We start from the raw sequence: 26,487 nt of genomic DNA, 5'->3' as shown, positions 1-26,487 counted from the left end.
CTCACAACCCTGTGAAAAGAACATGTGGGAAAATTTAATGAACAAAAAGCTGATCAGCTAATCCAGCCATCCAGCTCAATGCAGGTACAATTTCTCTGATTAGGTGCAATCTTCTAAATTTGCGAAAAAGAATGAGGGTTGGAATTGACTGGCCTGGATCTAATGGTGTATTCTGATGGTGGTTTTTGAGCGCTCTAGAGGGCCATGAAAAGTGGCATTGCGTTCAGATAGCAGTAGTCGAGTGCCCATATCTGCGTTCAGATGGTTATTTCGGAGCGTCATTATCCGACTCAGAACGCGTCCAACCGCTTCATATTCGAAATGAGAGCGTTGGCGTGATCTGGCCAAGAGGAGTGTCACGTGACACTAACCGCTGGGGTTTGCCACGGTTGCCGACAGGTGACAGCGCCAGTGCACATTTTCGCCGTCACGAGTTTTGGAGCATCGTGCGTGTTTGTTGGGTTGTGGTCGTGGTGTTTTCGTGTGTCATTGGGGCCAATTTACATCCAGCAAGTTATACCTGCACCATGTCGAAACAAAGTCGGCTAGAAAAAGCGCATGAATCATCACTGATGCGTTAGAGCTCCTCGCAACCGAGGGCCTTGAAGTAGAGTGTATAAAAGTGTACTAGAATAAGGTTGAGCGGGATGAGCGGCTAAGGCGGCGAATGCTTTGGAGTGAGGCACGCGACTACAACAAAAATAGTGTGGTGGCGCTGCGATTGGAGGGCATTTGGCTGCATCAAGGTCCCGCCGTTAGAAATTGCTGGCGATACTTCTCGGAAGGTTCATTCGTACTACTTCGTGCGCTGGTATATGCATTCAGACCGCTGAAACGGTGTCTGTAATTGCATATGACACGTATTTATGCTTTGGGAGTAAACCTTCCTTTCTCTTCTTTATTTCATTTGTTTTTTCTTTATTGCCACTCGGTGATTGCTAGTGCATTGTGGCCGCTGTGGTCTGATTTGATTCTTCTAGGTTATTGTACGGCTCTCTTTGTAGAACATTTATTTTTCTTGTTTTTCAAGCAGCATGTATCCCTCATGTTCATTTTTGCGCACAAAATTTTCCATTAGTAGGTCTTGCAAAATGCAGACGGAAAAAGCATATGTAAGCTTCCTCCTTGCCGTTTCCAACAAATAAATCATATCTGCCCCGTCCGGTGCCCTGTAGTCAGATTTGCGGGAAGAATTCTCACAGGAAAGCAAGAGGAAAGAACTGCAGTGCAAAATTCTTTTCATATTTCCGTCTTCATTGCGTAACAAAATGCGGAGAAATTGGTAGGGAGTCCTTTATTGCGGTGGAACCTCGGGCACCTAAAACAGTTTTAATTAGCGATTATATATGCTAATTTTTAGCCCGTAAGCCTTTTGAAATTTTATTTCCAGTGTATGCTTAAAAACAGACAAAGAAGGAAGAAGAAAGCGGTGTGGTAGCCTAATTCGTGGCTACATAATGGATATGGAGTTGCGCTGCTCAACTCGATCTCACGGATTCAAACCAGGTCGAGCAATTCGATGGGAACGAAATGGAAAAACACTCTAGTACTTTTATTCAGGTGCACGTTAAGGGACCCCTGGTGGTGAGAACTGAACAGTGTCTCTCCTAATCATATCATATTTATTTAATAAAGAAAACAGAAAAAAAGAAGGCAGCTGCATCCTTCGGCTTTTTTTCTAGGGACGTGTAGAAATAATTCTCGAGTGTGATTTCTGACGAAAACATGTGACGCTTCTCTCATACTTCATACATAAATGTAAAGCTGTTCCCAATTGTACGGCCACTAAACTAAGCACATTCAGCATTATAAACGGCTGCTTTCAGTTATCCTGTGCAGTATCATAAGGACCATAATGAAGCAATTAAAATAACGACATGCCTCACGTACATGTAAAGATACTTGTAGACTTGCTGTTTTTGTTCAAGAAGATAAGTGTGGCACTACATTGGGCACTCAGTTTTAATGGGTTGCCGACATGGGAAGAGTGTAAAAACTTTTTTTGTCTTGCCTGAATCAAGTTATTGCCTCAACACGGGGAGCTTATAATGAATGAAAGCTAGGAACTTGTTCAGGAGAACTGATTAGCGCCCGCGCGTAAATTCTTCACACATCATTCACAGTCATTCGAAATGACTGCGAATGACAGCACAGTCATTCGAAATGCGAGTGTTCACTTGCATCAGCCCCTCACATTCCAGACTTCAGAAGTGCTGTTATGTGTTACGTTCGAACGAAACGGCTATTCGATAATTTTAATAGTGAATTCTCAAGTCGAGTACGATCTGAATAGCACATACCATTCGATTAGACTATTATGTTTCTACTTCATTTCGCTCGCTGGCACGTTGAAGGAGATCGGTCGACAAGCCACGGAGATTACATTGGTAAAAACTTCCCCGATTCAGTTTGAATACTTAGGCAATATGTTGTTCCTAACACTGTTGTTCATATTAACATCAAATAATTGCCTTGTTTCCATTTCCTGGGAAGCCGATTGGTTTTAAAAGAAACACCCTTATTCTGGTCAGGAGTTTTCGCTTTCTCACTCAGTGCATTTGCTACATGTGATATTTTTTTTACACATATTCGTCAAAATATACCTATCTGTATACGCTTAGATTTGCCTAGAATCGCATTGGTCTTCTGCATCTCTTCGCGCCACGTAGGTAACAAACATGGTTTATTTCACTTTAATATCCTTATCTTCGACCATTGTCCCTGATCGATACTCCACTAACAAGAAGTGCGCGTAAAGTAGTGCCATATGAAAACAATTTTCTTAGCTTCCAGTCACAATGCGTCAGTCACAATGCGAGCTAGCGACTGCGCCAGCCATCGTTGTACTCTGTAAATGGCGCCGACCGCGTTCGAGCTGTGCGCGTTGCAGTCGTTTCACAAGGACGTGTCGACTGCCACAACAGCAGATGTGCTAATGGGGCTAAGAAATTCCTATCTTCTGTAGGACAATAGCCACGCGAAGCACGATTATTGTCGTGAAGGGCTATACCGGCGCTAAATATAAAAAGCGCACGAACCCACCCCTAGTGCTGTACACTACAGGAATAAATAAATAGATAAATAAATAAATAAATACGCCGCAGTGAATAACAGTGCGGAGATAAAACTTTTCCTTTTGGGCGTGTTAATTGTCCATACTCAACACATCGCGCTAGCAATAAAATATCGCGCGCTCTCCTTGTTCTTAACGTTATGGAAATTCTGATCTACTACGCGCCAGAATGAGGAACGTCGTAGGCGGTCGCTCCGAAATTATTTTGAGAACTTGGGGTATTTTATCGTGCATCCCAAATAAAGCACAGGATCATTTTGCATTTCGGCCAAATAGAAATGAGGTCGCCTGGACCGGATATCGAACCAGCGACTTCGAGCTCCGAAGAAGCGCAATGGCACCAATCATCCGTGGAGCGTCTCTCTTTCAAGGTGTTTCGGGAGCTGGCGGCAGCTGTAGCGGTGATGGGAAGGCCGAGCAGTGTGGATGACCCGACATTTCGAGGCACCAATTTCCACACCCCTCCACGCGCCAAATGTCCCAAAGCGAACGAGCCCGTATGGGGAGCACAACTACAGTATCGGCGACAAAAAATTGCTATATCCGGTTCTCTTGCTTTTCTTTGACGCATGCGTATTTTCGGTTATCTTCTTTTTATGAATGTACGCTGGTGTACAAGCATGCGGATAAGATTCCGGGACCGATACTAGAATATTTTGAAGTAAAATTATGCAATACCATGTCAGCAGCGCTTCTATGTCTCTCCGGAAAATAGATTGCTTAGAAATACACCGCATTACAATTTGTGACAAGAAAACCTTGTTATCCTTGAAAAAAATAGACCGACCATTTACTAAAGCTTGAGTTGAAATAGCACTGCAGGTACATTTCTGTCTGGCTTGGTCCCGGTGTCGTGCGCTGCCAGGTATTCATCACGAACCACCTTGTCCGGCAATCAGGTCTTATGTTGCGTCCATCATTGTGTTTCTCCTTAGCCTTGCGATTTCTTGTCTTCGATTCTGCACCGAACTACAAATTAAATCAACTTGCCTAAATGTCGGCTAGAGAATGCCCCGTCCTGTTGCGGCAGTGGAAGGTGTTCCCTGTCATTAAGGAACATGCAACCTCCATTTCGATCTCGCAGTAAATGGTCCATTGAAGAATCATTTTCCTCCAATCCACCTAGATTCCCTTCACTTTATATGGTACATAACTGGAATATATGTGTACCCGCTTAGAAGCTGGGTGGCACCACATGCCACTAACCTTATCGCTTATACCTTTCTTCTGCGCTTATTTTTGACATGCAACACCCACAGTCCGGGTGAACAAATCATCGACTAGAAAAAAAAATTATCGACGATTACGTTACTTCCTAATGCGAAATTTGAGCGCAGCAAATAAGCTGTTTCACCTTTTCGATAGATTGAGGCAAAGAAATCGAGCAACACATGTATGCGCTATCACAGAATTTTTTTTTTATTTTTCACACGTATTCCTTTAACAAAGACTCCATTAACAGTTCCTGACAGTCATGAAGGAAGCTTTGTGGTCGGAGAAATAGACTGATATATGTTCGACTTGGTACACCAATGCTTGATTCTCAAAGACGAGATCTATACAAGTGCCTCGCGAGGTTGTCACAGCCGTGGGACGCGTTACGAGCGAGAGGAACGGGATGTTCTCCCGCATAAGTGTTAGGAAATTGCTGTTTGTCTTTATGTCAACATTAAAGTCCCCCACTACTAACATCGGTGTGGATCGATGGACGGTTAATGCGAGTTGCAGGAAGTGCACGACGTCTTTCGTGAGTGCGGTAGCGGACTCACGAAAGCGGTATCAGTCGGTCGCTGCTAGCGCTGGGGGGATGAAAGGGGGGCGGAGCTGGTTACGAGGCCGACGATAACGCGAAACCCAGGAACGGACGCCAAAGAGCCATTTGTGTAGCCAGCCCTCCTCCACAGTCTCTCCTCCTCCCTTCCATCATCCTCCCTCACCCGGAGAGCCGACAGCGCGCATGCGCGGCGGCGGAGCAGCGGCGCATGCGCGGCGGCGGAGCGCGGCGGCGGAGGCGAGCTGGTTACGAGGCCGACGACAACGCCGACAACGCCGACGCCGACGACGACGACGACGCCGACGACGACGCGAAACCCAGGAACGGACGCCAAAGAGCTGCGCTCTAAAAAAACATTAATTTAAAACCTGTTCCCGATGTTCTCTACACTTGTACCACAAATAACCCGGTCGTCTTTCTCCATCGCAGTTTGACTAATATTTCTCTTACTATCTCCAAGTTCCAAGGCCTCGAGTATGGTTACTAGGTGCTGGTTGATCTATAGGAGCACACCGTGACACGCTAGCAAAATATTCCGTTTATTTTTTGCGTTGTCCCCCGATACATACGTATTTCTGTATACCTGCTTCATGGATAATAGTGTTTGCCTTGTGTTTTGTCCTGAAGGACTGTCGTACTTTAAAGATATACCTATTCAGTTTTCTCGCTGCTGTGCAGCTGTGGTCAATCTAATCTACCACGCCAAACTTTTGTTAGTAGCACACAATACGCAAATAGTAGCGCAAATATAAACTTATTTTGAAATGTTTTGCTTGAATCTCGATTAAGTGACTTACTCCAACCACGCAGGCGAACGGCTGCATATGCAGATGTAACACACGGTACTATATCATTCTTCTGTAATAACGCCTATTATTTAAGGTGTGTTACCGCTCTGAAAGCACCTGCGCTTCATCTGAGCAGTAGTTGTTTTCGCTGCTGCTCCTCTTTCTTCTGCCTAACGTGACTGCAGCCAGAAGAAACCCGTGAACCTCTCCTGTTCTATCAGGATTAATATTGTTTGCCAGCAAAATTGTGATAGTCACCCATATTGCCTAAGCCCTTCTCATGGATTCTGAATCTTAAAGCAGTAATGTCTATTTGAACGATGCTGAGTGGTCTTTAGAGTTTTGCTTTGCGAGTAATGTTTTAGAGTTAGGCTGCGGTGCATTGTTATCGAGTTTTGCGAATAAATTAGTGCGGGTGTCTTTTTTTTCAATTTCTGCGTTAGCGTGTTGGCAGCAGAGCGGAATCATTCGGATGGTACTGCAGGGAAATCAGTGACGCCGCAAGCCACCGATGTCCTGCGTGACGAGAGACCAAGGAAGCAGCAGCGGCCACCAACGGGGCATCGACGCGGCTTCCGCGACGTGGGGTAGCCGTATCTGCTCCGTCGAAGCGCGCTGGTGACGTGGCGTCGCGGCGATGCCCTCTCCCCTCGCGCAACGCCGGGCTCGCTATCGAGGCAGCGGGTGTTTCGCTTCGTCCGGTCTGCTGCGTCGAGGCCCGAGTCAGCAAACGCTAGCCAGCGCCACCAGCAGCGCCATTTCGCTGCTACAGTCGTTGCCGGCTTTTTTGCTCAATGGGCCATTTAATGCTTTCACATCAAAAGTCGGTGACGTCATGTCTGGCATATCGAAAAAAAAGAATGAACTAAAACAATTGAGCATCAAATAAAACTATATTACTGGTTCTTTCCAAGCTTCGTACCCCATAAGCGTCACTGCTTTCCAGGCGAAGAGCATATTGTATATTATTTACAACTTGAAATAGGCGCCAGTGCTACTTTAAACACGGCTAAGAGACAGAAGCAAAAATTAGTGCTTCTGTCCTTTACATCAAATATCGGTATTCGTTAGAATAAGCTAATTTTTAAACAAACGGATAATAATTGAGAAGATCTATTGCTCATACAAGAAAATTTATTAATAGCTGATTCAATAACAACGACCATTGCTCATTTCCTGCGCTGGCAAGGCTACGCCACCCCCAGTGCACTCACACGTGGTCGATTCCGATTCCGTACTCCGTTTCCCGGTGATGAATTGCAGTATTCAAGAAATACGTGAGGTCACTCTGGTACGGGGGACTCAGCCTGTTGCCTCCAATCACGAAGAGCGAGTTGAACGTGATGATGGCGCACACTCCGTCGGCGGGAAATACGAACGTGTCAAGGCTGAAACCGCCACGCAGCGTGCACAGCAGCGAGCCCACCAGCAGCGATTTTCCTGCAGACGACCGACAGACGCAAAAATCAGAATAACAGAAAGCGAATACAAGAAACAGGTTTAGCCGCTCCATAATAATGACCGCTAGTACTTATCAGCCATTACTAATACATGCCTACGGTATGATGCGTCCCTCGGGGTACGCATTTCCGTCCCTCAGGGTACACATTTTTGTGTCCTTAAAGGTGCTTCTCTGTCCGATAAGTCCCGCCGCTATTAGAATAGCGCTGACCAGCAAATAGCTTTGCTGGTCAGCGAGCTCAGACAGTAGCTGGTATCAGAAAAGCTGTAATTCTAAACTGCGGAATATTCTGTCGATAGAAAGTTCATGAACACGAACCTTGGCAGGGTAAAAGCCAGCCTCACGCTGTGGTTCGAAAGCTCAAAACAAAAAAAGGTTACGGCGCTAGGCAGATCAGGATGAAGTAAGACACAACCAGAGACATACGGTAGCCGTCTTTTGTGTCTGGCTTCTTCCTCGACTACTTAGCGTCGTAACCTTTATTTTAAGTCGTCAACCAACTAGATCAGCAACAAGTTTTGTTAAACCATTCGAGCTATTTCGCCTTCCACTGTCCAAGGCCAGCCACAAGGTGCCTGGCTTTAGAGACGTAGTCGTGCCAGTGCCCAGTGTGGAGAGAAGTCGATTTGTGGCGTAGATTACTTGCAGGCGAACTTGTAAGGCGATAGGCAAGAGAGGAGGTGGCAAAGACGGCTTGAGTCGGTGAATGGAAGTGACAGTGTCACAGCCATTGACAAAAGTTCTTAACGTCTTCTTATTGCGATCTAAGCCGAGATGGGGTCAGGTGTACGGCGCCTGAAAAGAGCGTCGAGTGGAGTCCGCCTGGACAAACACATGGGCCGAGTCAAGAAGATGGCGGAATATAAATGGTGTTTTATATTGACAATATCTGGCCGGTGTTCCACGAATGCTGGAGAACAGATCGGTCATCTACGCAGAAAGACGTGCGCGGTTGTGTTATTTGTGGGCAAACTAAACACAGGCTGCTCGAAGTCAACACGTAACGGTGTAGGTTCAAGCTCGTCGAGCCAGGAATGTAGACGAAGTGCTGTGCGGCCGCTGGCTTGCTTGCTTACTGGGTGCCGAAAAAAGTTGCCTGGAACGAGGGCTGCTGACCCATAGAGAATTTCGGATGCCCTGGCTCCCAGATCATCCTTGATGGCTGTTCACAGCCCCAGTAGTACTAGAGGCAGCCTTTCCACTCACTGCTGTCTGTTGAGGGTGGCGCTCAATGACGCCTTCAGTTGCTGGTAGAAACTCTGGACCCTGCCTTTTCTCCTGGTGGTGGTAAGCCGTGTTGTTATGAAGACGTGTGCCTAGCAGTCTCGCCAGGTTATTAAAAAGCGAGCTTTGATATTGCCGGTTTCGGTAACTAGTTATTCTCCAAGGGCAACCATACCGCGTCACCCATGAAGCAGCAAATGCTTCCGCCACTGTTTCGGCCATGATGTCTTGTAGAGGCGTCGTCTCAGGCCACCTTGAGTACTGGTCGACACAGATGAGGAGGTACCTAAACCTTGGCAAGGAGGGAGAGGCCCCACCAGGTCTAAATGCACGTGTTCTAAACGGCTATCTGGTGGTTAAAACAGATTCACTGCTAAATGCATGTGCCTGGTCACATTCTCGGCTTGACAGGCTAGGCGGCTTTTTGCGCAGCTTCAAACACCTATTTTGATCGCTGGCCAGACGAAGCGGTCTGTGACAAGCCTTGGTGTCCTTTCAATACCGGGATGGCTTAACCCATGCAGAGAATCGAATATTGGCTACCGAAACTGACAGGGTGCGAACTGGAAAGGAGGTGCCTGCAATGTGTCGTACGTGTCCAGTGTTGTAGTGTAGGGAAGCGTCACCTCAGCAAGCTGAAGCAACCAGCCTTGTTCCCGCGATTGTGACAGCTCAGCGTCATTTTGCTGGGCGGAGGCTAGAGCTCGGAAATCAACAGAGCCAGACGCACAGCGCCGATCCCCGACAGTGCGTTGGCTACCTCATTTTCGGTCCCAAAGATATCAATAATGCCCGTAGACAATACGGTGATAAACGAAAGTTGCCAAAGCTCATGTTATGAGTATAATGACCTCTTGTTCTTGAAAACGACAGTTAAACGCTTGTGGTCAATCAGAATGTAAAAGCTACCGCCTTAAAAAAAACTGAGATGATTGACAGTGCAATCGATCGCCATCATTTCCCTCCTAAAGATGGTCTAGCGAGCTTCTGTAGGTATAAGGCGCCTTGAAAAGAATCCCAGCGGCCTCTAGTCTGCGTCATCGGGCTGCTGCAGTGCTGAACCCACTTCCACGGTTGACGCGTCTACCATAAGGCGAGTAGGCGCGTCGGCCAGTGGATGAATCAGCAATACTGCAGTCGCCATCTGCGTTTTGGCTTCCCGGAAGAAGGGTTCATGCTCCGAGGACCAGTAGAAGGCAGGTGTTTTTTCGTTTGAGTCGCTACGCAGGAGGTCGGTAAGCGGCTGAATAAAATGCGCACAGGATGTTATGAAGCGCCTGTGAAAGTTGAAGAGCCCCAGAAACTCACGCAACCTTCGGAAGGAGGTTGGAGAGGGGAAGTCTTCGATTGACCACAGCTGTCATTTTATTGGTTTGATGGCATGGGATGAAATGCGATGCCCGAGGAAATCCAGGGCATCAGCATCGACAACGCATTAGTGGGGCTTTAGGACAAGGCCGTATTCATGCAATCGCTCAAATAAAAGGCGAAGGTGCTATTTGTGCTGTTTGTGCTCTTTGTCTTGCGACTTGCAACGAGAATGTCATCAAGGTCGACGAAAATGAACCGGCGTCCGCGCATAACCTCTTTAATGAACCTTTCAGGAGTTTGCGCCGCACTCTTCAAGTCATAAGGGCATACGGACAAACTAAATTAGGCCAAATGGAGTAGTGACTACTGTCTTCGGGGTGTCGCTGTATTCGACAGGATTTTTGTGGCACGCGCTCATCAAATCGATCTTGCTGTATATTTTGGTTGCCGCGACACGACCGCTCCTGTCATGTATGTGAGGAATGGGATATTGACCCGTGTAGTGACGGCATTCGAAGCTCGGTAATCACCACCAGGCCGCCAGTCACCACTGTCCTTCTTTGCTACCAGATGGAGAGATGAAGATGAATTGCTGGAGGAAGGACGAATAACGCCGAGCTGAAGCATGGGTTTGAACTCACGGCGGACAACTTCCAACTTCGGTCCTGCAATCAGTGACAGATGGGCCAGTGGTGGCAATGTGGTGCGTCACTGTTTGTTTCACTAGCAGCGCATCGTTTCGGGGCTTCGTGAGTTGCAGGGACTCAGCAAGTATCTGGTCGTGTGTTGAGACCGGCCCAAACTGAGGTAGTGAGGCTGAGGTGTTCAGGTTTGACTGCAGGCCAAGTATATGGAGGAATGTGACGTTATCATTTAGTCGCCGATCGTGAGCATTCACACCTAGGTTGAAATGGCGTAGGAAGTATGATCACAGTGTGGCAAAGCTGACGTCGGCCATCACAAACACGTATCTGTGCAAGCGCCGCAGTCTGATGTCTAGCGTTATTGGCCGGAGCACATACGACGCGAAGACAGTGTTGTTCACTGCGTGGATCATGGCTGCAGACATGCCGCTTTGGGGATCTGCGGGTGTTATATACTCCATCAACCCTACAGGTGACATCCACCCGACAGCTCCCCTCCCGGCTGGAGTCTTCAGTCGGCTGGTCATCAAACCCATGGCCAAGAATATGCTACCCGGCCTCCACGACAGGCGCCGCCAACTGAAGGCACAAGGCTTAGACGTCACCTACTCCACTGACGAACATGCCATGTACGTGGACGCGGCGAAATGCGACTCTAACACATACGCAGCCTGCGTAGCGACGCCAACCACCACTCTCATCAGTGCCGCTACAGTGCGCACGCACTCCTCCACCACTGCGCAAGAGGTCGCTATCGCGCTTGCCATCGCGGATCCCCGCACAAGCACGGTCCTCAGTGACTCTAAGCAAGCCATCCAAAATTTCTCAAAAAACTCACTCTGTCTCCCCGCCACACACATCCTCCGCGGTTGCACTCTCGACAGAACTGTAAGCTTAGTGTGGGTACCTGCTCACGCGGGGAACTCTGGGAATGAAGGAGTCGGCCGTTTAGCCCGAGGCCTAACTAACCAGGAGGCCGGCCCCTCGAACCCAGATGTGCTCACAGAGGCCCCCAAATCCTATGCTGAAATTGCAAATTTCTACAAGGAGACGAGACGCGTGTACCCGCCTCCCCACCCCGACCTCGAACGAGCGCAAGCCACCACGCTTCGCAGACTGCAGACCGATTCAATTCTCAGTCATTCTAGGCTTTATTTAATCACTGGAGGGGATTACGACCCCATATGTACTAAGTACGACCATGGAGTGTTCGCCACTCGGGCACACATTCTCTGGGGATGCGAGGGTAACCCTCCCCCACAATCATTACTGCCAGCTCCCTCCGAGGAGGGTTGGAACCAGCTGCTGACAAGAGCAGACAAGAAAACGCAACTGGCACTCGTCTCGTGGGCCCAAGACGTCGCCCCCACCTGGGAGCCACACTAGGCCTACCTGCCCTAACTTCCTACCCTTCAGTGGCAAATAAAGTTGTCTCTCTCTCTCTCTCTGGGGATCTGCGGCCATGGCGGGAGCGATAGACAGCTCGGCTCCGGTGCTGACGAGGAGGCGGGTGCCGGTGATGCGGCCGACTACGAATAGGCCGCTTGCTCGAGGACCGATGTCGCATGCCGCCGTTAGCGACTAGCCGGTGCGGTGACCATCGACAAACAGGGCTGAGCGCAGCAATTCGCTTCTTAGCGAAAGCGACTGTGGTACCAGCAGAACTAGCATGGTGTCTAGTGAAACTGCTAGACTGCGAAGTTGGTCACCAGTGTTGCTGCCCATAGTCACCTTCTCTAGTACACTGATAAGTAGTTGACTGGTTCCTCCACGCGCGAAAGTCAGTCTCCTGGCTCTGAGAATTTGACAGTGGTGATAGGTAGCTGTGCCGAAGACGAGCATTCGCATATGCGGTCAGCGAGTGCAGCTAGCCGTTCGAGAATCGTCTGGTCGGAAACCGCCAGTACCATGCACGCGGTCTGTGGGAGGTGTTGCGAGAACAGCTCGCGCGAAATTGGAAGCTGGCTCTTGCTTGTGGAGTGCGCACCCGGTAGCTGGCACAACCGGTGCAGGAGTTGTGACGGTCGTTGATCCCCGAGTTCTTCGCAGAGGAGCTGTTGGAGCCTACTCTGTGGTCATGGCTCGAGGAGCTGCATGGCCATGAGTTTCCGGTCTTCATATGCGGTGGCCGAAGGCGTACCCGCGAGCAAGTCGTCTATGGCATCAGCGATGTCGAAGGATAACGTGCCGATGACGTGCAGGTACATTTTGGTTTGTGAATTGATGCGCCGGAGTAGAAAACGGGTTTCTACTTGTGTAAATGAAACTCGGGGATTTGTGGGTCAATAGCTGGGAAGCTGGAGCTGTGCTGTGATGACGGCCGACATAATCGTGGCGTCGTCTCTCTCAGCAGGAGTAGGAGCAGCATTGTCAATTGCTAGTGCTCAAAAGAGCGTAAATGTCTTGGGTTAGCACTTTTTGAGAGCACGGTTTGGCGTAGGCAAGGGATACACGTTTCCACAGCTTAGGAACAGAGAATCGACTGGCTTTATTCAAAAGTACAAGCGGGTTTGCCGAGTGGCAGTGGTGGCGCCCCAATCGGGCAGCCGCTTTCCTTCACCCGAAAAAACAGGGGGCAATGACCCACACTGCGGGGACAACAAAGTGGCTAACGGTCGCTACAGGAGCGAGGACCAGATGTGAGCAAAGCGATCATGATGAATGGTCATGCGGTATAGGTGCAGCAGTCCTGCAACCTGTAAGGAGCTGTGGGCGCAACAGACTTCGTCTCGTTGTGTCCACAAAGAAGGAATGCGAACGATGATAGCTTGTGCAGCCGGTGGAGGTGATGCGGAGACGCGTTCTCTTCGGGAATGTTGTGTTCAGCCACTCCAGTTCCCCACTGTAGAGATAAGGCGGATAGAACACGAATCCTTGTCACAGTAAAAGCCAGTCTACTGCTTGTTACTGCCACTTGGGAGACCTCGTTTTCCTCTGTCCGAGGACGCCGCCACAATTCAACCACCTGGCGAACACTAAAATGTCCGTCACAGGACGCTGACAGCGATAGGTATTACAGCTTATTTCGTGCTGTTTGTGTCCTCTGTGCCATTTATCATCATGTTTAATTGTCAACAAAACTGCAATTGACAACAAAAAATGAAAACTGCAATTATATTTCACATCAACGGAATGGTTTAATCTTAACCCTTAAGTGTTACAGAGTGTTAGCCATGGAGTTAACCAGCAGCCTTAAGGACTACAAAATTTTTCTGTGTTTATCATTCGACCGTCTCATTCAGCAATTTCATTCACTACCTGTGTGCATACTGCGACGCGGTACTCGTACATTCTATGTGCTATAGTTCGGCGCTTTAGAATATTGCAATTTTGTTACATGCCTTACAGTAAAACATATACCTTTTCCTGTAGTCAGGATGACTCGGTTCTATTAGGTTACCACATATCGAAGCGTATAGTTTTCAGAGTTGACCTGAATTCTGAAACTTGGCACCTGTTATTTTACGTACTGTAAATCCGAAGTCAAAATGAGTGCCCACTGTTGGAAACTCAATCTGGAATAAAACGTAGATAAATAGGGGGTGAAATGCCTCAGAAATTCTGGCCGACGTTAGGATAGGTAAACATTTCTCTGTCAATGGCTGCTTGGATATCCTTGGCGTGTTAGTTTTAACAGGTTAGTACAGTGTGGTCTCGTGGAGAATTTAGAGTTTTTCTGAATTTTTTTTACTTTACATGCTGAACTTCTGTAGGTTAGCTTACTGTGAACAGTGATCTCACTCGGGATTGGCAGTATGATTATATTAATTAATTAATTAATTAATTAATTAATTAATTAATTAAATGACAACGTAAGATGAGAAAATATGGTCCCCATGTAGCCTGAGACACATTCGAACATAGACAAGCAAAAGTGTAAGAAAATTTGCGCAAAAAGTCATTCAAATTCCAAAAACATACAACTATACCTGGTTCCGAATGCGTACCTATATGCATACACTTGAAAGCAAAACGAAGTTACTGCAACTAGGCTGCGATGTTGCGTTTCCGGCTTCTGTTGCATTTATAGCAGTGGCTTAATGGAAGACTTTCGAAAAGTCAGCACCACTTGTGGCGCCGAGGGCATTATCGGAAAAATATGGTGGGAACATTATCGGAAAAAGCATGGTTCGCGCCGACACCAGCCTTGCTAATTTAGTTCGTAAGCGAGTGTTTGCAAGATTATACGGCCCTTAAAACTACTTCGTATGCAAACTTCGCGTGGCTGTGTGCTGATTTGCTATCGCAATCGATGCTTCGTCTTTCGCGCGAAACTGCGACATCTTTTGCGGGAGCTGCATCGGCGCCATGACACTTGGTCGTACAGCGCTGCGGACGGCAATGTGCCCGGCGTCTTTCGCGTAAGTACCGCTGCCGCTAATGTCGTTGCCGAAGTACCTCACACGTGGCGCACTGTTACGAAGTTCTAATAATGGAACGACTCAAGAATGGGGTTGCGTCACTTCTAGCCTTTTTAATCACGCGATTTGAATGACTTTTGGAGGTGGGGGGGGGGGGGCAATCTACTGCCATCACTAGAACCGCGGAAGGCGCAGCGGTCGGCACATTAGTGCTTTGGGCGTTTGCGTTTTCTCTCAATATTGCTCCAAAGCATGGAAAACGATTTTCGTGGAGTGCGTTGCGTGATAAGAATTTCGCGAAATATGGTTGAGCGGCGAAAGCAGTGCAGTGCCGACCAATTAACACTTGCTGTACGTTGTGGAAGTTTAATTGACCTTGCGCTGCCTTATACGCTGTGAAGGCCTCATCCCAACCAGAGCCACCATACTGGAGCGCTTGAAATCCTTCCCGATACTTGAAAAATCCTTGATTGCGAGCGCCGCGCTGTGAAGAAGCAATCAGCCACGCCCATCACGGAATATAGGCTCTGTCCGTAGGAATTGCACGGCCCGAGTGAAACCTGCCAGAGCGCGCAATTTAGGAAATCATGGCCTAGTTTGCCAAGCTTCCCATCGGAACTTTCGAACAGTACGTACTCTGGTTTCTCAAGATGTTGACGCAAGCGAGCCCGATCTCGCACAGCTCACGCTTCGACGCGCACATGTCTCGCGCTGACCATATGCAAAAAAAAAAAGCATGGGGTCAGCAGCTGGTGGTTTCTTTTTTTTTCCGTGGGCTATTCAGCTACAGTTGTGGATGCGACTTCCCTTCTGCAAGAAATGTCTGAGAAGTTAAGTGCTAGCGAAACGTGATAACGCTTCGTTAACACTATCGGACGGTGGCTCCAATCAAACGCCGTCGAAACGTTTTGTAAAACTGTGAGCCTCGAGTACTCCTAAATAAAAAACACTCGCATAAACCTCCTAGCTGTTGCCAGTATACATCAAGGCATGTTTGGGAGCACAAGCTGGGAAGTAAGCGCCAGCGGCAGGCAATGTTTACGTGCAATCATTTGGTGGTGCCCGACAAACTCCTGAAAACGAGTTAAAATACTTATTACAGATATGCGGTCAAAATAATATTTGCGATAATATAACCAGCATGATGATATAACCAGCATGCAGTCGCTTTTCAGTAAGGAACCGCTGCAGTATTTACCTTAATTCTTAGGAATTATCACATTCTGATACTGCATCAAACCATGGAGATACAAAGGGTGGTGACTCCTATAACTTACCTTACTTTTTTCAGAGCACAAAGCTCAATATAACTCGTGATTATGCCTCAAACTGGCAATAACCATCATAATGCGCCTTTATACGATTGTTGAGAAAATCTACGACAACGCACGCTTTACACTAGTTACGCTTCCGAATGAAATAAAACCATATAAACCTCAAACCAGAGAAGCAGAAGTGTCGTTGACTGACTTCATACGTATGGAGGCGCACTTCATTTTTCCCTACAAAGATGAGTCGACCACGTGTCGCAGTTTCAACTAATCGTGGACACTGGCTAGTGCGTCAACTACGCAGAGCAGTCTTCCAACTTTATTGTTCTGATTAGTATTTCTCGGTTCCATTTGAAAATCTGCATGATAGTAGACGCCGTCATCTGCTGAAGTGAGTGAGTGGATACGGCGGCTAATGGTAGCATCGCTTAGCCTGAACTCACGAGTCGGAGTGGTTGGAGTCGTGTTGCTGGTAGTTGTCGTGGGAGTCGTACTCGCAGGACTTCGCATTGTCGCAGGACTCCTGAAAGCTGCCAACGTGGAAGAAAATGCAATATCCCTAATTAAGGAAAATGCAATATCCCTAATTAAGGAACACTCGCAGGTTAAAAAAGAACTTCTGTGTTGTCATTCAGTGGTATCTTACGGGAATTGTAGAATTGTTAGAGAGCGTGTAAACATGAGAGAAAAAAAACAAGAACTTCCAAAACGAAACTATTTTCCGTTACATACGCACGACTTTGTGAACTCGCGTAAGAAACAAACAACTCGGCGGCAGTGTGATTTACGTGTCCTTTCACCAATACTTAAATAGAACATTGCTGTTTACAAGTGGCCTCTATTTGCAGAGCATCGTCGAAATACATCGAAAATACGAGAACAATCACGATAATCCTGGAGCTTGCTGCATTGAGCTCGCGCAATCTGACAGGCTGGCCGGCTTTTCTAGGTGTATTACAACTGTGACGTAGAAATGGCTTACGTTTCGAACGCGTCTCGTGCAACTCTGAGATAGCACTGAAAGCCCACTAGAAAACAAAACTGCACAGCCATGTCGCATCATCATACTCACTTAGTCAATTTATTTACGCAGAGTGGTGAGGAATGTTTACATTAGTATTGTAGTTAAATGTGTAAAGACATTACTAAATTCATTAGGCGAAGGTGACGATTACCTTTGCAGATGTGATGGTCATTGACTAAAAGGTAGGGGTGTGCGAATATTCGAAATTTCGAATACGAATCGAATATTTTCCTTATTCGAAGCGTATTCGATTCGAGAAATGCATATTCGTAAATTCCCGAATATTCGAGGACGGCCGAATAATGGACGAAACGGCGAATATATTCGGACAGATTGTGAATAATTTAGCAATTAACGAATTATACGCTTGCTCCACATTCTCCTAAGAACATGTTTATTCACTGAGAGCTTCACATGGTCCGCTCATTATCTGTATGCTCTACATCAAGATGGCAAGTTGGGCCAGTTGGTTGGGATTCATAGTAAGGTTCGTTACAGCGCAACACAAAACAAGGACAAAAGAAGGTACAAAACGACGACACAGCGTTTCAGCACTGTGATCTTAAGTGCTGTAACGAACCTTACTATGAATGTGTACGCTCTGTTCCAGTCTATCTGCATCAGGCCCGTGAGACATGATCAGTTTCAATTTCTTTTTTACCAAGCTTTATTCCAGGGTTCTTTCATAACAATATATGATGTACTTTCGGGCTTTGTAAGTATGCGGAATAAAGTATGCACCTAGAAAATGTTACCTGGACCAATGTTGTCATAGTGCATAGAGAGCCTTTACTTTCTGAACATGTTGAGCAGTCAATTTTCCTTCGCGATAATCTGTAACAAGCGTTTACCTGACAGAGCATTACCTTACATTACCTGAGTGCATTACCTAGAATGAGTGCCTCTTTAACCTGAAGCAGCCTCGTAAAATGCAATATTATTTTTAAAAGGGTAATAAAGCTATTGTTACCTCGTTTTGCAATATTTTAATAGTACACATATATTCGATATTCGATTCGATATTCGAAGACAGTTTTTCGCCTTATTCGTATTCGATTCGTATTCGAAAATTTCAATATTCGCACACCCCTACTAAAAGGCCGACTAGGGCCTCTTTTGTACATTTAGAATCGTTATAGCTATGTAACAAGGCGACCTTAGTGGGTCCTTGAAAGTAATTCTTTTATACTTGAGGTGTGGCAGGCACTTTGCTTTGCTTGCTCTGGTCGACGAAAACTCTTCAAAGAGCATCACTAAACCTACCGGCTGCCTTTTACACGAGAGAGCGTGAGTCCCATTTTCGGGAGATCGTGTGTAAACTGTTCTGTTTACTGTCATATCAATGCATTTTAGGCGTAACGCACTTCCAATGCATGCATGCAGACATAGGTGGCAGTAACGAGAGATGGTGAATTTATAGTATTTGTCGACGCCATCTTCTCTCATGAGCTGATCCTGGATATAGTTTAGTCTGAACATCTGGGCCAATCCCGATTATTCTGCTGTTTAAAAATGTCAGCCAGTCCCGTAGAAGATTCACTCTAAAGGCCGACGCTCTTCCAACTCGCCTCAGGCGAGGGGCGACGCGATACCGTAGCGTGCGTAGTGACATCGCATTCAGATCGTGGAGGAGCGGTAGAGCGCGATTGTGCTGGGGAGCATTCAGTACATCGGGGCAATGGCGTGGAATGAGACCAGTGCTCCAACGCCAGCTACTCGCCTTAGCGTTGTTATGCCGCGCCCGAATTGCTGACCGTCGCAGACATTGAAGCGTGGAATAGGCAACATGCAGAGAGTGTCAGACGTCTATGCATGCGCTAAAAAAAATGTTGTAAGACGATTCAATCCCTAGTTAGCGTCGATCAATAGTTGTCGCTCCAGCGCGACTCTAACAATAAGTTATAGGGTTCATACTCTTCACAACCCGAACTGGCGCAGGAAAACTTTGTGCTTCATCGACATCAAGTTCAAGTTGAACCACCTTCCGACGACTTTCTCGTGCGTGTGCGCTTAGTATTCTCGAGATGGCAAGGATGGGGCGTACTATGCAGAGACCCTGCCACGGCGAATGAACCACAACGATAGCCTGGGTTAGACCTCTCTCTCTTCTCGTCAACATACAGAGCTGAGCAGATGCTGCACGAGCTGTGTCCACTCCAAACGCGCCTGTTAAGTTCAACGTTATTCTCTTCATTGAACGATATTGATACCCACTGAAACACATATGAAATTTTCATAACTTCTACGGAGCGCCGTTGTCGGGTAAACATGGAGGCTGGATCCAGGAATCCGTCATTGGTCAGCTTCAGCTCTGAAACATCATTTCTGTAGGGTAGTTTTCAATCGCGCTGTTTTTTACAAGATTGCCAAGTATTTTGTGCTTTCAAAAAAGTACCTTTCTTATTTGTATAATAATTTTCAACCCTGTTCTGACCCTTTCTCGAGTAAGGTTTTCATTTACATGACGCAAATTATCTTAAGCATTCCTGAAGAAAATATCATCAAGAAGTCACGGTTACTCAGGTATTCGCCATCAATACTCACTTCTAGTCCTTCCCAGGCTAATAGCTTGAATATCTTTAAGCCTTCCTTGAGCAGCATTGAAGCGATTGTCTTTTTTCCTAATGCTTTTCATGATTTATATTTGTCGACGCTCTTGTGGAGACTTAACGTAGCTGCAGAGTCTTTTTTAGACATTTGATCAGATAACCCTGTCTGCTTCTTGTACTCCTTCACTACGTAACGCATGCCTCCCTGTTCATGTCTATATGGAACGAAATTCGTTTCGTAACCAATAAAGGTAATCAATAGCAGCTTGTTGTGCTCTCAAGATTTCTGTATTGCATGAATGATGTCACAGATAGGATCCATTGCGGAATACCTCATAATGAGGCTAGCCTGTTTTCTGGGTTCACTGAAATCAAATGTTGCCCTGCTTTTATATGAAATTACGTTGGTGAATATTTTTCAGCGTACCGAAAGCACACTTGTGCGGCCATGATGTTTCTATTCTTTGAGGTCTCCCGTATTACGAATTAGAATAATGTTAGCATTCTTCGCACTCTCTGGCACACTTGAAGTATTGACGCATTGCGAATAAAATGGCGCAACCCTTTCGAGTATAATACCCCCACTATACTTAATAAATCGACGTTTATTCTATCATCAGTTTTTCCGCAGGAGACGTCTTGCCAAGCTCTTCAAACCTTCATCGATAGCTACACATGGAGCTTCTGCACATTACTCATTATTACTTCCAACGCAGGAGGCGTGAGTGGCATAGCTACTTTGAAAGTCATACAGGATTGCTTTGCTGCCTTTATCATATCGTCATATTTGCTGGTGACATTATCGTGCTTATTGAACACCTCACACATGTTGCTCTTTTTTATGTGAAGTTTCCATCTCACTGATTTAACGTTGCCCCAATTTACCACAGTTCCTTCGACCTTTGCGCCGTTTTACCATGCAATATACCTTACGTTCTTTTCTTTGTCGCAGGGTTTGACAGTTCATTAAATTGCTTCTCATTTCTGAAGTTTCACACTTCCATGCTTACTAGTTTCTCAAATCGGCCGTTTCAACCTCGGTTGAGCTGATATACTTGTTGCCTCGGTGCGTTTTCTCAAAATTTACTTGGTACCACTAGAATTAGACTAGTTGCGGTTTGCGGTACTATTCAACATCTACATATTAGCGCAATCTTTTTCCGAAGCCGCACAATTGTCCTAGAGTGCTCGTCTTATTCATCTGCTTTGCACCTGACTGCCTCCATATTGGCCTACTTCCGTGTGACATAAATTTTGTTGTTTCTCTCTCTCTATCTCTCTTTGGTATCATAATTAGGGGTCAATTTACGTTCTGTATTCAGAGTTGCAGTTAGTGCTGTGTGCTTTTTTGCGCACTGTCCGGAGCATCAATTCTTTTCTCGTTGTCTCTGGGTCTATAAATTCGAGATATTTCTCGATAACACGAGCCAGCTCATTGCAAGCATGCGCACTGCATTACTGAAGAAAAACATTTTGGACATGTCTCTGATCAAAGGGTTCCTACACAAAGCAGAGCAGTTCCTCTGAATACAGGATGACATTGAATGAGTCATTAGTACCGAGCACTGCATAATGCACCCAGTTAATTGAACGATTGCTGCTATGCTAGAAAAATAATAGGATGGTAAAGAAAAAGAAGCTATTTCATCTGCAGCAGTTGATCACACTTCAATGTTACCAAACAAAATCGGCAGAGCCATTTATGACTGGTTACGTGTGGTGATGCGAAAATATTATAGCAGCTAAGAAGGGCGACGGTTTGTGCTAGTTGGTTTTCCATTTTAGACTGCGTGGTACAGCGCAAAGCGTCGCACTGTCCCAGACACTCTAGTATAGTAGCTTTGGTGAAATATTTTCCGTTGATCTCTTCGATAGGTATTCAAGCCCTTTCAGCTGATCCAGTGTGTGTGTGTGTCCACGTGTCACAGATGCCGCTGAGGTCGACATTTCAAGGTCCATTGCAATAGACGGAGCACTGATGAAATGCGAAGAAAAAGTTACGCGCGGGAGGCATTGCGCTCATTTTATACACACATGACTTGGTGCAACCTCCTCCCGATTGGCGGCATCGTCACGTGACCAATGGCACCCTCACTAGACCACGCCTTTACTCAGCCAGATAACTGCGACATGACGCGTGCAATGACGCACGCGACACTTTTAGCCAGCCAGTACCTGGGAGTCACCGTGCCATTGGGAAAGCGTGCTCGTCTATCATCCCGGAGGCGCGAGTTTGGTCCCCACCCAGGCCCAGATGTGCGAACTTTTCTATTCAAAGCCATTATTTACTTTGTTTACAGAAAGGTCTTGGAGAAATTTGTCGTCCATCCGGGCACTTTTGCCGTATTTTTACTGGTTGCGCCGCCAGCCATTTTTCGTACCATCGTTCAGTCACGCCGCCGACTACGACGCCGGATTTTCGCGTAATGGGGCATATAATGCTTTCGCATTAAGAGTCTTACATATTGCGAGAACAGGTTTTCAGATTCTTGTTTGCAAGTTTTGAGCCGAAAAATTTGCAAACACTTGAGACAGGTAGCGACACCGCCTCAATGTGAGGTCATGCAAATTGACGTTGTCTGCTGGGTCTCGTTACATTTTTATTGGTAAAAATCAGTCGCACTGCATTTAAAAGAGCGAATGCAGAATTTACCAACATTCACTCTCATTTACTGATCTGAAACGACATAAATACGAAAAAATGCTTCAAAGTTCGTTAATTTCCACTGACGTAGCAACACTGGGGATTCGTTTCGGAATGAAAATAATCGGACGTTGTCGACAATTTTCTAGTCTAATACACATTTTAGAGCGGCAAAATTATGAAAGTAAACAGTTAGGAAGAACAAATATAACATTCGACTGATTATGGTTTACATTTTCCTTATTTATTTATTTATTTATTTATTTATTTATTTATTTATTTATTTATTTATTTATGCTTTCAAGTTAAACCTAAAGGCCTTCTTCTCACTGGTTGAGGATGATACATAGTGGGGACCAACACAACTACAGATCAACAGCACTGTAAATATAATGGCAATTGAAGCAACAACTCACCACTTAACCGTCAATACATACACAACAAAAATGAAGAAAAAATTTAAATGCAGTAGAATAGGAAGTGCTATAACCATCGTTTCAGTATCTTTGCGTTCAGTTAAGCAGGAAAACACATGTGTATAAATATATAAGTATGTGTTCTGAAATAAAATAGTTGCGAGTGCAGCGAGTGCCGTCTTTTCCTGTTTGTCTTCACTGTGTCCGTGTCAGTGCGCTGCTTCACCAGCAAGGTATGAAGAAAAAAAACGTTCTATGTGCGGACGCCATATGCTGCCATGTGAATGCAACGTGCCGACAGGCGCCTATTTCTCCGTAAAAGCATACTGCATGTACGATGACACACTTTCACTTATATATTCCTGAGCTTGCAGTAGATCATAACACTTCGAAGTCGCACAGTGCGCGACTGTGGTATAGTAGTACCTTTGGTGGTATCCGTTTTTCTCGCGGTGCGAACTACTACTACCGGGTATACGCTGCTGCTGACGTCTTGACCCGCTTCGTCGTTAGTTGACGTGTATTCCTGTACTTCAGCACCTGCAAGGTCATCATCGAAGAGAAGGGATAAGTGAAAGCGGAGGAAAAGCCCCACGAGCATCACGTCCCTTCTGTTTAGACTGAACTGAACATTTGTTCTTAAATGAGAAGAAGCGGCAGTGCGTTTATCCAGTTGGCATTGCAAAATGCAAGCACACGGAGAGACACTCCTTATGACTCATTGAAGCGCCCTGGACCCTGTGCGAAATTCAGAGATCAAAAAAATAAAACCGAAAGCGATCATAGTAATTTATTACTTCATCAGTCAATAAAGTGGTAGCCTTCGTCAAACGATTGTGGTACCAATATGATACAAGTTAGGTCAGGATGGCACCTATCAGGTATATTATTAATATGGTTGCATTTGGTGCCATATGGCACCATAATGGTAGCTTCAGAGCAAGTGCACATTTCTCGCTCTACAGAGCATATAATATGCGTTTTCCCTAGAAAATGACAATACTAAAAATTCTTCGAAACTTTTTTGGATTCCCCTTTAGTGTAAGGAAAACTTATTCTACTAATGTTCACGACATCAGAAACAATCATTAAAATGCATGGGCATCCTTTAGAACATATTCTTTTATAGTGGAAATGTGTTATAATCGCCTGTTCATTGACGGAACCCGTCATGACTGCACTTATGCCTTTAATACTCTTGCGAGGTATACTGATAAAACGATTTCAACATTGTCGAGTTCAAGCAACCAGAAATCATGTTATCTGTGTCATTTTGCGTTCAATGAACTCCAGCTCCTAAATCCCGATTCTGGGAGCATAATTCAGAGCTTTCTGAATCTTCAGCGTCTTTTTTTTTTCACTCTCGCCTCCAGAAATAGGCAGAACAAAAACTTTGCTTCACGATGTGTTAGACGACATTCATTTGACGCAACGCGGCTAGGTTTTATAGCGCACTGATTGCAAGTGTGGTAAAAGCACGGAGCCGCCCCTCCCACTAGGTCAGACATGAAGTACTTCGCTGTGCTTTCTCCCCGGATACGGAATCCGCATTATCTACAATTCACATATGCAAGAAAACTCACGTGATTGGTGTTTAGAGTAGCCCTGCCAGTTCTTCTACTAGTCAACTGTGTGAGATGTGTTCAAAGTTTATTGCCATAGACTATGCTTTCAAAACCTCATTTGTATGGACAATTTTAGCACACCTCATGTCCATTGACCTTCTCTGTCATCCTCTAATCGTCACCGCGCATAACATTAAATATTTTCATTGTTGGTAAGGATAGCAAAAGTAGTTGAAGGCATTACATGCAAAGGGTTCTTCTTATTCTCATTTTTCTCTGCTAGGTTCTTGTGCAGTAAAGCCCTCGATTTGGAACAGTTTAAAGCATCTCTGGTCACAAAACTGGCTATTCTCACTGAATTGATTGGTTTCGAAAGAGCGTTTGGGTTAGCAACATTCCCTTACCTCTACCACGGTCACAACTATAAATTGATATCTGAGCTGCTAATTTCTATACACTGGTCGCACTTTGTGAAAATTATGGCGTTCATACTATACTGCTTGTAACGAACAGCTCGTTGAATCATGCATTCAGCATTATTGTTTACTGAAAAGGTAGCAATGTAAGTACTTCATGTATGGACTAAGAAATCTTTTATTTATTGTGGCGTGCAAACAGTATTAGGTTGAGGTGAAGAGCAACCCATTAGGTTAGCACTTCCTGGTGCGGTAAAGCTAACGAACTTCTTGTCAGAACAAATTCTGCTGAAAAATTTCGCAGTGTACCTGTTAGCCTCTACTTGCTCGTGGTTGTTCGCGGCAAGTCCTCACGGGAAAGAAAACCCTTCCGCTATGAAGCTTCACGCGAAAAGTGTATGAATTCTTTGGTATCACGCATACAACATACAGCACAGCATTCATTTCAAATAAGAACAAACGTAAAACAAGTATCCAAACCGAATGATTTATGATAGTGCCCTTCTACTAACAATACGAAGCGCGAAGCACTCCGCGCATACGTTTCGCGGTAAAGATTGCTGTTGCGCGACCTGCCGCGGCGACGGCAGCTTGCGACGTGGGCAGTGACGTCACCACCCTTTCGTATGCAAAAGAACCAGCCTAGCAGCTCATTTGATCGTTGTTGCAGTACCTCTGTGGGAAGGCAGCACGTAGTTGGGACTCCCTAGGAGCAGCGTGAACACATCATCATCATCATCAGCCTGGTTACGCCCACTGCAGGGCAAAGACCTCTCCTATACTCCTCCAACAACCCCGGTCATGTGCTAATTGTTGCCATGGCGTCCCTGCAAACTTCTTAATCTCATCCACCCACATAACTTTCTGCCGCCCCCTGCTACGCTTCCCTTCCCTTGGAATCCAGCCCGTAACGCTTAATGACCATCGGTTATCTTCTCTCCTCATTACATGTCCTGCCCATGCCCATTTCTTTTTCTTGATTTCAACTAAGACGTCATTAACTCGTGTTTGTTCCCTCATCCAATCTGCTCTTTTCTTATCCCTTAACGTTACACCTATCATTCTTCTTTCCATAGCCCGTAGCGTCGTCCTCAATTTGAGTAGAACCCTTTTCGTAAGCCTCCAGGTTTCTGCCCCGCAGGTGAGTTCTGGTAAGACACAGCTTCCATACACTTTTCTCTTGAGGGATAACGGCAACCTACTGTTCATGATCTGAGAATGTGTGAACACGAGAAGTGGCAAATGGAAAAGAAAGCGCAATGCAACCAGCGGCGACATGCGGCCGAAGTTTTCACTAGTGCCATTACTCTAAATTATATTTCTGCCAATATTCTAAAGCTATAAAGGATTCCATAAACCCATCAGCAGTTGCAGTGGTGGTTTCGGGCAGCTTCGGTGGAATGTACTTTCACAAGTCTGGGATGGCAAATCATGTTTTTTCTGCAGTGAATTTACCACAGGTGCTACGAGAAAATGTAGTATATTTTGAAATACGTTTTAGGTTCATGGTACGTCATCTTCGCCGTTCACAATACCTAATGAGATTCGCCAAGGCCCCACTATAATTGCCAATACCGCCAACGGCTACTATCACTCTGTGTTTGCACGTGAAAAATGGCATCTTCGCGTAGCCTCAAAATACTTATGCTGCCTCCAGAAACAGTGACAGTTTGACCAGTCTGGTTGCCAACACAACTATTGGTAAATCTTGACAAAAATAAAAGGGGTGGCCAAGATAGTATTCCAAAGTGATTAATTGTTCTCTATTCCCTGTGGACTGCTAACTACTGCGGCATGTTATTGAGCACCTGCTACTTTCTTTTTGAAAACTAGGGAATGGTCTTCGGCTTTACAAATGCAGGAATTAGCAAGCTTGATCTAACTACAGGCGAATATTAACTTAATATTCACTCAAAATGCTAAGCCATATAAACTTATAAACACATTATGACATTCTTGCAATCT

General features: G+C 45.8%; 1 protein-coding gene across 2 annotated transcripts in view; it reads right to left on the bottom strand.

Moving 5' to 3' along the window:
- LOC139057623 (uncharacterized) overlaps positions 1 to 26,487 on the bottom strand; it is a 132,522-nt gene that overhangs the window by 28,077 nt on the left and 77,958 nt on the right. For both annotated transcript variants that reach the window (XM_070536174.1, XM_070536175.1), the window contains 3 exons: positions 22,968 to 23,081; positions 16,352 to 16,438; positions 6,850 to 7,075 (listed from right to left, as the gene is read on the bottom strand). In XM_070536174.1, coding sequence (XP_070392275.1) covers positions 6,850 to 7,075; positions 16,352 to 16,438; positions 22,968 to 23,081 — 427 coding nt within the window. The remainder of the gene's footprint in view (positions 1 to 6,849; positions 7,076 to 16,351; positions 16,439 to 22,967; positions 23,082 to 26,487) is intronic.

This window comes from Dermacentor albipictus, chromosome 3, assembly GCF_038994185.2.
Source record: "Dermacentor albipictus isolate Rhodes 1998 colony chromosome 3, USDA_Dalb.pri_finalv2, whole genome shotgun sequence".
NCBI lineage: Eukaryota > Metazoa > Arthropoda > Arachnida > Ixodida > Ixodidae > Dermacentor > Dermacentor albipictus.
This window is presented reverse-complemented; position numbering and strand designations above follow the sequence as displayed.